This window comes from Haliotis rufescens, unplaced genomic scaffold (assembly GCF_023055435.1).
Source record: "Haliotis rufescens isolate VD_foot unplaced genomic scaffold, xgHalRufe1.0.p SCAF_6, whole genome shotgun sequence".
NCBI lineage: Eukaryota > Metazoa > Mollusca > Gastropoda > Lepetellida > Haliotidae > Haliotis > Haliotis rufescens.
In genome coordinates, this window is record NW_025964334.1 from 48,342,684 (window position 1) to 48,354,339 (window position 11,656).

General features: G+C 43.1%; 1 protein-coding gene across 4 annotated transcripts in view; it reads right to left on the reverse strand.

Annotated features, from left to right (window-relative positions):
• Nucleotides 1-735: 735 nt before the first annotated feature.
• The window catches only part of LOC124127493, a 17,099-nt gene continuing 6,178 nt past the window's right edge, over nt 736-11,656 (reverse strand). For 2 of the 4 annotated variants that reach the window (XM_048386436.1, XM_048386435.1), the window contains exons 2-4: nt 7,045-7,785; nt 6,601-6,684; nt 736-5,830 (exon numbers count right to left, since the gene is read on the reverse strand). In XM_048386436.1, the coding sequence (XP_048242393.1) occupies nt 2,334-5,830; nt 6,601-6,684; nt 7,045-7,726 (4,263 nt within the window). In that variant the 5' untranslated portion in view covers nt 7,727-7,785 and the 3' untranslated portion in view covers nt 736-2,333. The remainder of the gene's footprint in view (nt 5,831-6,600; nt 6,685-7,044; nt 7,786-11,656) is intronic. The other 2 variants (XM_048386438.1, XM_048386437.1) reach the window with 2 other exon arrangements.

Consider the following 11,656-nt stretch of genomic DNA (forward strand, 5'->3'; position numbering starts at 1 on the left):
CCTTACTCATGACTTCCATTGTCATGTGGGGCACGGATACCTTACTCATGACTTCCATTGTCATGTGGGGCACGGATACCTTACTCATGACTTCCATTGTCATGTGGGGCATGGATACCTTACTCAGGACTTCTATTGTCATGTGGGGCACGGATACCTTACTCAAGACTTCCATTGTCATGTGGGGCAAGGATACCTTACTCAGGACTTCCATTGTCATGTGGGGCACGGATACCTTCCTCAGGACTTCCATTGTCATGTGGGGCACGGATACCTTCCTCAGGACTTCCATTGTCATGTCGGGCACGGATACCTTACTCAGGACTTCCATTGTCATGTGGGGCACGGATACCTTCCTCAGGACTTCCATTGTCATGTCGGGCACGGATACCTTACTCATGACTTCCATTGTCATGTGGGGCATGGATACCTAATGGCTGTCATTGTCATGTAGGGCACGGATACCTTACTCATTACCACTAATTCGTTAATCCAGGTATTGATTGATACAGACAAAAATGGTTTTTGTGAATGTTGCATCCAAAACAAGCATGAAATACTCATATCCCCCACCAATATGACATGTCCGGTTGTGTGCAATGCATTAGCTCCTGTGAACTATGTTCACTGGGCCTTTTTGTAAATGGCCTAATTGCAGCACTAAGAAAAGTTATTACTGGCAGTTTATGATAGAATATGTAACTATATTTGTAATGATAAAGGATGAGACATATGGACGAACAACTTCTTTATTACAATTAGGAGCGATGGTTTCTGTGTAGGTTCTAACACCGTTATCAAGCAAGTGAAGTACAGAGTATGGTTGACAAGAATATATACAGTTGATTAGGTTTAAGATCAATTACACTGTTGTATTTGTAATGCGTTGTGTTTCTGCATGAAATTAGTCAGTGAATGCAACAACTGTGTCCATGACACTTTTGGAGTAACCTACACTCAAGCAATCCAGAACTTACCAACAAGAAAGGAAATGTATTCAATGCTGTGAGATGACATTATGTGCCAAGTTTGGTGAAGAAATATGGCACTTTGTGGCAGGGGATAACAATAGGGTTTTGCTGTACCTATTAAATTATTGTAATTTTCAACAAAATTGTGTAACCTCTGGATACAAATGGTATTGTAATGCAGTCAAATTCATTGCCAGTTGGCACAAAGGGCATCATTTAAAAATCAAGTTTGGGATAATATCCATGCTTGGATGATTCAATTACACGATTCTATTCAGATAGTGATCCTTAATTTGACAGCGCCACACTCATAATCATGGGATTCATGGAAACGGTAGATGTCTACGATCTGCGTGGAGACAGATTTCCCCATAAAGCCACCATCGTACAGCTGGAATATTGCAGACTGGCGACAAACAACAAACACAATCGCCGAAACACAGCAGCATGACATGCACATGCAACATCACTTGTTGGGCTATAAACACGTTGGGTTTTCATTTGCATGTGAACATTCCCCAGGCCACAATTCGGGATCTGATTGTTTCCATGGGAAGACGATGCCAGTCAGTTCTAGACTCTAATGTTGGCCATACAGGATATTGAGAACAGATCACCTTCTGACAATCTCCTGGAATGCCACTGGGCCTGCTGAGCAAGACATGAGACCTCCTGATACCTGTGAAAGCTTGAAAGGGCGTACAAAAATCACACATCAAATCAATAGTACAAATATGCGCATACTTAAGGCAATGTGGGTGAGGATGTGTTAAAGATTCTTTACCAAGACAACTGATACCATGAGCAATCATAAATTGAACCTGAAGACAGAATGATCCGAGATTATCCAAGTTAATGGAATAAACACAAAGTGTAATTTAGATTAAATAGTATAATAAGAAAGTGTAAAACACTTAAAAGTTATTTTGAGCCTAAATGAATTTAGCATGTAACAATACCAAGCCACACTAAAAGACAAATGCCACGAAAACACGTAAAGAAAGTCAAAATGGTGGATTGGAAGCAACATGTCTGTCCTGTGACATTCAGTAATATGAAGGTGTTTGGCATCATCGCTTCCGGGGCCACCAGGGTACTGCGCTTTGGTCCTGCATCAGGTTAGTTGGAACAACTTTTTCTCTTCAGCTGGACCACACACAGCTTCGCTTCTGTCAAATGTCAGCAGGTATTGCATTAAGTAGTAATGCAGGATAAGTTAAAAGATATAAGGTTAAAGTCTAGAGTACATACAGATCAGGAGGTTTTCTGCAGCCATACCTGACGTTTCATTCTCAATTCCCCATCTTTATGTCAAACATTTTCAACGCCAAGAGATTCTTTTATACAGGTAGGTGATCTCCATTACTTGTGAACACCAGATAATTCAGCTCCCTCTGATGCAAGTAGATTATGAACATCAGAGTGTCTTCCATCAATTGCAATCATGACTGGTGTACTCCCCAACTTATCTCTCCTGTTGATGTTAAATTTGTTCAAAGACAGGAGGTGCTTAACTAAAGACATGTTACCTCCCTCACATGCCAACATCAGACAGTCTCTGTCCCTGTCATCAGTAAGTGAGAGATCAGCTCCCTCTGACACAAGAAGGTCATAAACATCAGAGTGTCCAGCTTTAGCTGCCATCATGACTGGTGTACTCCCCAACCTATCTCTCCTGTTGATGTTGGATGTTTTCAAGGACAGGAGGTGCTGAACTTTAGATATGTCACCTCCCTCACATGCCAACATCAGACAGTCTCTGTCCCTGTAATCAGTAAGTGAGAGATCAGCTCCTACTGACACAAGAAGGTGATAAACATCAGAGTGTCTGGCTTTAGCTGCCATCATGACTGGTGTATATTTAAACCTATCTCTCCTGTTGATGTTGGATGTTTTCAAAGACAGAAGGTGCTTAACTATAGACATGTCACCTCCCTCACATGCAAACATCAGACAGTCTCTGTCCCAGTCATCAGTAAGTGACAGATCAGCTCCCTCTGACACAAGAAGGTGATAAACATCAGAGTGTCTGGCTTTAGCTGCCATCATGACTGGTGTAATCCCCAACCTATCTCTCCTGTTGATGTTGGATGTTTTCAAGGACAGGAGGTGCTTAACTATAGACATGTTACCTCCCTCACATGCCAACATCAGACAGTCTCTGTCCCCTATCACAGTAAGTGAGAGATCAGTTCCCTCTGACACAAGAAGGTGATAAACATCAGAGTGTCCGGCTTCAGCTGCCATCATGACTGGTGTACGGTCGTTTCCATCTTTCCTTTTGATGTTGAAAGTTTTCAAAGACAGAAGGTGCTTAACTATAGATATGTCACCTCCCTCACATGCCAACATCAGACAGTCTCTGTTCATGTAATCAGTAAGTGAGAGATCAGCTCCCTCTGACACAAGAAGGCGATAAACATCACAGTGTCCGGCTTTAGCTGCCATCATGACTGGTGTATGGTCCTTTCCATCTTTCCTGTTGATGTTGAATGTGTTCAAAGAAAAGAGATGATTAACTATAGACATGTCACCTCCCTCACATGCCAACATCAGACAGTCTCTTTGCATGATGTCAGTAGGTGAGAGATCAGCTCCCTCTGACACAAGAAGGTGATAAACATCAGAGCGTCCGGCTTCAGCTGCCACCATGACTGGTGTACACATGTACAAATCTTTCCTGTTGATGTTGAATGTGTTCAAAGAAAGGAGATGATTAACTATAGACATGTCACCTCCCTCACATGCCAACATCAGACAGTCTCTGTGCATTGTGTCAGTAAGTGACAGATCAGCTCCCTCTGACACAAGAAGGTGATAAACATCAGAGTGTCCGGCTTCAGCTGCCACCATGACTGGTGTCTGTTGATATATTGTTCTTTCATTAATGTTGATATCTTCATAAGACAACAAATATCTAACAATTGATATATGACATCTTGCACATGCCTTATGTAAATACCTATAACCTCGCCCTTTCAGATCAGCACCGTGTGACACCAGGACCTTGAGGATCTCTTCGTGTCCTGACATCACACACAACATTGCAGATGTGTTTCCCAGTCCATCAGGATCATCAGTCATATCTGGAAACTTCTCAACAACAACTTCGACAATATCTTTGTTTCCAGATTGACATGCATGATGAAGGCAATTGTTTCCTTCCCTGTCCCTCATTGAAACATTTGCTCCTTCTTGCAATAGAAAGTTGAACACATCCAAGTGTCCAGCCTCTGCAGCAATGATGAGCTGTGTTTTGTTTGTCTGCATCCTTCTGTCTACATCAAATTCCCCATGCTTCTTTAGCACCACAACAATGTGTTGCAGGTTCCTCACAATGCCAGCCTTCACGCAACCTATGGCACTGTCATTCAGGTCTATCACAATTTCATGTGAAAGATTTCCATTCTTACTTATTAGTATGAGTGACCTTTGGAACAACAAATCATTATTTGACAGGGAAACCCAATATAGAAAACATTCACCAGATGTCTTGTCCTTTTGGTGAACTATATGAGGCAAGTCATTGGCCAGTTCCGTCATCAGTGAGGATGCTAAATGATCGTTTCTGAATACAGGGTGGCCTACTGTCCATCTAAAGCATCCTTCCCGGATACCCCCCACCAGCCTGCTGATCAGTAATGGGTAAAGATGGGAAGTGATCTGGATCATGTTTGTAACATCATCAGTTTGGGTTGTCTGCAGAGAATCAGTCTTGCTCAGTCGAACTTTTTCGTATAAAAACTGCAGAGAACAATGCTTTACTAATAACACAATGTTGAGATTGCCCAGTGCACAAGATGCTGCATCGTGGATTGATGGATGTGAGAAGGAGGCTAGATGATTTTCCACTATGCAGTAGGTGCCAGTAAAGTTGCTGATCTCTCTGCTGATGTCTGCATCAGTGCATGATGCTACCTTCTCCTTTACAACATGGAGCAGATCTCTGACCTTCTCGTCTGTCCCCATCATCAAGGAAACAAGGTCCAACTTCCCTCCACACAGGACGAGGAGAACCAGAGCTGCCGATCTACTGCTGCCTTCACGAACAATGGTGTCAAGGTCACATCTCAGGTAGGTCAATGGTTTCAGGAAGAAGTCCACAAGACTGTGCATCTGGAACACTGGGTTGGTGAAGTACAGCTTACACGTCAACGGATATCCAAACATGCTGTCTTTTAACTGAGTAATGGTTTCCATGTCCTTACTTGAGATATCGCACATTTGACTTCTCCTGAACAATGCCATGATACGTTTCTTTTCGTCACTGGTTAAACAGGTCTTGATCATATCAACAATGGCTTCCGGCTTAAACAGATTTACTTTGAACTGATGCAGTCTTGCACATCCTTCATTCCAGTTGTAGCTTCTGGATGTGAATATAAAGCGAAGCTTGTAGTTACACACTGGTGTCTTTTCATCTTCACATTGCTTCTCATCTTCCTTCTTCATACTTTTGTCATGTTTCTTCTTGGTTTGTTTTTCTTTGGCTGTCAGTTCCTTGTCTCTTGCAAAGCGCAGTAAAATATCAACCAAGGTATTGAATACTCTGTGTATCTTCTCCAAGCTCCTTGGAAATGTAACAGAACCAAACACATCGTCAAACACAACCAGCATGTCACATTTTCGTTCAATGACAACATCACTGTCAAACTCTTCAATACTTTCAACAAACAATACTTGATACTTTTTCTTCATATATGCTTCACAGATCCTGAGAGCTGCACTAGTTTTCCCGTCTCCAGGGGCTCCACAGATGGCCACGTGGTTGTGTCTTTTCAGAAGTTCTTGTGCTTTGTCAAGAGCATGGGTTTCCACAAACATATAACTGAGCTGGTTGATCCTGACACTCAGACACCCTGGAAACAATGAGAACGAACATAATGGCTACATGAACATTATAGTTCGTTTTCTCTTTCAAAAATAAAAATTGTACTTCAGTGTTTGCTAAAACTCGGATTATTTTGCTGCAAGCATAATTCTAAACATTAGTTATGTAAATCTATGTACTAGAGATATATTCTATAACTCCAAATAACAAACAACCAAGGGTCAAAAACCCAGAAGTACAGCAGGTCATTTAAACACAAAAGGTTACATTACTTTCAGGGGTCGATTTTACTACTGGCCCGTTGGCCCGTGGCCAGTTAAAGTTACCTAGGCCTGCTGACGTGTACATTAGATGGCACGTCTGGCTAGTCAATATTTCATCCATTCTCTCTGTATATTTACTTTATTCAATTGGACACTGCTCGTGACTCGGGAAAGAAAAAAATGATATATCCAGATCATCTTGGTAGAAAGACCGGCGACCATTCTGTAATGACATGTACAACAACAACAACAACACCAATATTTGGTCACAATTTGCCATGAAATGAGGCGAATGGAAGCGGAGTTTACATCTGAGAGTGCAGGAAAAGATGGTTTATGGGTGAGGAGTTCTAAAACTTTCGGAGTCCTCCTGGGAAACTCAGTCGCTCTGTGAACTCAGGTTCGGCTGCTTTACGGCCTCCATCATTTAGTTGTAGGACAGGTAATTTGGAAAAGGACCAGTAACTTTTGAAAGGAGCAAGCCCTGCTGGCTATATACAAATTTGTTGATAAATCTAAGACTGACAATTCCTACCTTGAGATATACAGCCTTGGTGTTTGCTATTCCCGACTGCCATGCCAGGAGAGTTGGACACGTCAAAATGTGAAACTTTACAATCTGGAGTGAAGAGGGAATGAAGTTAGGATATATTCCACTGAAATTAAACATCTTCTAGTCAGATTCCTGGTTTTGTCTATGTGTGGCTGGCTCTCCACTGAAGTGAGTGAGTGAGTGAGTTACGGATGTCAGCTAAATGAGGGAAATGATGCAAGTCTTAGATGATTACCACTTTGGGGAAACCCAAAATACAGTTCTGATTCTGTAAAATTTGAACTGGAACTCACAATCATAGGGTTCTCCAACAACCATGGGATGATTCTCTACACAGTGGATTATGGTGCCTAGATGACCCCCCACCAACCCCCTTTGGGTATCCTCAAAAAGGAAGACTAAGACAGAGTCTGCATACAGCCTCACCTATGTAGTTGTGGGTGGTTGTTGAAATGGATTGTGGCCCCTGCGGTCTTCCCTCTGTGGCAGCTATAGTATCTGTGGAAGGTCTAGCCACAGCGCCATCTTGTGTTGATGTTGTAATGGGTTGTCCCCCCTGCTGCTGTCTTCCCTCTGTGGCAGCTACAGTATCTGTAGAAGGCCTAGCCACAGCGCCATCTGGTGTTGCTGTTGTAGTGAGTTGTCCCCCCTGCTGCTGTCTTCCCTCTGTGACAGCTGCAGTATCTGTAGAAGGCCTAGCCACAGCGCCATCTGGTGTTGATGTTGTAGTGGGTTGTCCCCCCTGCTGCTGTCTTCCCTCTGTGGCAGCTACAGTATCTGTAGAAGGCCTAGCCACAACGCCATCTTGTGTTGATGTTGTAGTGGGTTGTCTTCCCTGCTGACTTCCCTCTGTGGCAGCTACAGTATCTGTAGAAGGCCTAGCCACAGCGCCTTTTGGTGTTGATGTTGTAGTGGGTTGTCCCCCCTGCTGCTGTCTTCCCTCTGTGGCAGGTACAGTATCTGTAGAAGGCCTAGCCACAGCGCCATCTTGTGTTGATGTTGTAGTGGGTTGTCTCCCCTGCTGCTGACTTCCCTCTGTGTAAGCTACAGTATCTGTAGAAGGCCTAGCCACAGCGCCATCTTGTGGCACGTTGTCGTCAGTTTCCATCCTTCAACTGCTCATTTAGATTGTTCGATGCATGCATTTCAGATTCCAAGAAGGAGACTCTGAAACAAACAAACAAACAAACCATGCCTTGAGAGATTAATTAGTATCAGGCAAGTCCCAGTGGGGACTGACTAGTTCCCCAGCATTCTATTACTCGTCAGTGTGGGGCAGAGCTCATTTAAACCTGTGGCCTGAATGGTTTCTTCCAGTTTATGAATTACATTTAGTATACTCATAAATAACAATTACCCAAGTTGTATTTCAAATTGCAATAGTAGTAGTAGTAGTAGTAGTAGTAGTAGCAGTAGTAGTAGTAGTAGTAGTAGCAGAAGGAATTGTAGCTTGTGGTAGCAGTAGTGGAAGTTGTAGTAGTTGTAGCAGCAATAGTAGAAATACTAGTAAAGGTAGGAACAGCAGCAATAGTGGTAGTGGCAGTGGTAGTAGTAGTAGTAGTAGTAGCAAGTAGTCAAGTTTTGAGTCAATCTAAACTGCATTGTAATACATCTGTACAATATGTTATCTACTTAAATACTGCATGGTCAATGTACACTTTACTAAACTAAATTATTACTTAAACATTTTCAAAACCTAAAACTGTATGAATGCGGTATGGCACTCATCAGTCAGCTTCATCCTATGTACCAGCCTGTCAGTGCAACCAACATCTGTATCCCCAGTTGAGAAGATGTCCAAGTGCTGTCTGATAACATCTTTGCCTCTGACCAGTTCATCAGGAGTCACAGCCGCTTCTTTAAAGTCCATCTTCTCAATCACTGGTCCATCACTAGTGGCAGGTGTCTTGGTATGTCTTCAATGGTCACTGGCTGTACTTGACAAAGTATTGCATTGGGTGGTATAGAAACAGTCCTGGTGGTGACATTACAGATGTAAACATCAACTCCCATCTTCTGTTTACTGTTGTAGGAGACTAGACTTGGGGCAATGTCTAGGTCGTCTGGCATTGTGGAAGTCTTATTAGCTTGCAGTACACCACAAGTGGAGTGATAATCAAGAGGTTTATCCAGATATCCATGAATCTTTACTTCACTATTAGGTGGGATGATAAATCTCTTGAACTCGGCTCTCTTCACTACAGCTGACCTATTCTGGCGCTTGACTAACTCCTTCTCCCTAAGTACAAGACATCTGAAGGCAAGGTACCACAGACTAAATAGATTAGCACGCTGTAAAAATCTGTTCCCATGACCATAAACACATGCAAAATGTGTGTGCCAATAAGAACAGGTGCGTTCTCGTTGTTGTCACTGTCAGGAACAACAAGAAATAAACCTTGCTGGTCAGCTGGTGACATACCTAAGTGGTATCTCTACATCTCCAGAATATGGTAGTGGCTTACCATCAGCACACTGTACATGCAGTATACCTTTAAGTGGCTGTATAGGGAGGTGGAACAGGGGATCTCAATGGAAGGACTCGCTCATGGTTGATACTGTAGCTCTGGTATCCAGTAGGGCTTTAGTGTTCACTCCATGAACGGCAACTTTCACTTCTGATGCAGTACCCACAAGGCCAGTTATATCATCATCTTTGGGACCCTGTACACTGAAATCCATAACTTGTCCCACATCCTCCTAAGTTTAACGGGTTCCAGCTGTGATCCATCCTAACTGTACACTTGCAGCTGACGTGTCCAGGTTGTCCACAGCGGTAGCAGATGGGAGTAGGCTGTCCATAGGCATCAGTTGTCCATCCCTGCCTTGGCCGAACTGTCCTTGGGTGAAAGGCTTGCTGCATTGTTCCGAGCCTGAATAGAAGCAGGGGATGAAAACCGAGCTCGAGGACTCTGAGGTTGCCATGGCATCTCATGGACTGCCCGAAAAGGTGGATACCATGCACCTCGAATTCAACTGAGGGTTGTGTCTGTGCTTGAGAGGATTGTCGTACTTCTTCTCAGCCATTTTACCTGAAAGTTTTCTGATCATCCCCTTGACCTCTGCCAGTTCCTTGTTTTCCTTGGAGACAGCCGCCATACCAGGAATAGGATTCTTCTTAGTAACAGTGGAAGTAAGAGTAGTAGACAGGGGCTCTTCAGTGTCTTTAATTCCTGTTCTACTTTTCTGAGGCTGATTGGAAGATCACTGAAGGTGCGGCTCTGGTCGTACTTGTGGCCGGAAATGTCCTTTAAGTTAGGCAAAAGTCCTGTCCATAGCAAGGATCTAAGCATCCGGTCTTACTTGTGAGATTCCACTTCTCCTGTAATATATGGCCTGTCCCAAAAGATCATCCAGACGCACGGCCCAGGTAGCTACTGACTCAGTCTCGGTCTGTTTGGCAGAATAGAACTTGGCTAAGAGTGTCTCCATCGCATCCACATCGCCAAAGACGCTGTCCATCTTGGCTAAAATAGAGATTCCATCAACTTGTGGGCCTAACCTAAATAACACTCTGGCAGCAGGTCCCTTAAGTGATCTCCTGATGGCTTGCTTGATGTTGTCAGTAGTAGTAGTAGTAGTGGTAGTAGTAGAAGTAGTAGTAGTAGTTATAGTAACAGCAGTGGTAGTAGTAGTAGTAGTAGCAGCAACAGTAGTAGGGGTAGTGGTAGAGGTAGTGGCGGTAGTAGTAGTAGTAGCAGCAGTAGTAGTAGTAGCAGCAGCAATAGTAGTAGTAGCAGTAGCAGCAGTAGTAGAAACAATAGTAGTAGTAGTAGTAGTAGTAGTAGTAGTAGCAGCAGCAGTAGTAGCAGTAGTGATAGTAGTAGTAGCAGCAGCAAAAGTAGTAGTGGTAGTGACAGTGGTAGTAGTAGAAGTAGTATTAGTAGTAGAAATAGCAGCAGTAGTAGTAGTAACAGCAGCAATAGTAGTAGTAGCAGTAGCAGCAGTAGTAGAAACAACAGTAGTAGTAGTAGTAGTAGTAGCAGCAGTAGTAGCATTAGTGGTAGTAGTGGTAGTATTTGAAGTAGTAGCAGCAAAAGTAGTAGTGGTAGTGACAGTGGTAGTAGCAGCAGCAGAAGTAGCAATAGTAGTAGTACTAGTACTAGTAGCACCAGCAGCTATAGTAGTAGTGGTAGTGGTAGTAGTAGTAGTAGTAGTAGTAGTAGTAGTAGTAGCACCAGCAATAGTGGTAGTAGTAATAGTAGTAGTAGTAGTAGTAGTAGTAGTAGTAGTAGTAGAAGTAGTAGCATCAGCAGCAATAGTAGTACTGGTGGTGACAGTGGTAGTAGGAGTAGTAGTAGTAGTAGCAGCAGCATTAGTAGAGGTGGGTAGTGGCAGTAGTAGTGCTAGTAGTAGTAGTAGTAGTAGTAGTAGTAGTAGCAGTGGCAGTATAACTAGTAGTAGTAGTGGCAGTGGTAGTAGTAGAAGTAGTAGTTATAGTAACAGCAGTGGTTTCAGAAGCATCAGCAATAGTAGTAGTTGTAGTAGCATCAGTGGTAGAAGAAGTAGTACTAGCAGCAACAGCAGCAATAGTAGTAGTAGTAGTAGTAGTAGTAGCAGTGGTAGCAGTAGTAGTAGCATCAGTAGTAGTAGTAGTAGTAGCATCAGTAGTAGTACCAGTTACAGCAGCAATAGTAGTAGTAGGAATCATAGTAGCAGCAGCAATAGCAGTAGAGTTTGTGACACTGGCAGTAGTAGCAGTAGTAGTACTATCAGTAGTGTGGTGGTAGTGCTAGAAGTAGTGGTTCTAGTAGTAGTAGCAGCAGCAATAGTAGTAGTAGTAGTAGCAGCAATGGTAGTAGTAGTAGTAGTAGCAGCAATAGTAGTAGTAGCAGCAGCAGTAGTAGTAGTAGTTACAGTAACAACAGTGGTAGCAGTAGATGAAGTAGTAGCAGCAGAAGTAGTAGTAGCAGTAGCAGTTGTAGTAGTAGTAGTAGTAGTAGTAGAAGCAGCAGCAATACTAGTAGTGGTACTGACAGTGGTAGTAGTGGTAGCAACAGCAGCAATTGTAGTAGTGGAAGTGACAGTAGTAGTAGTA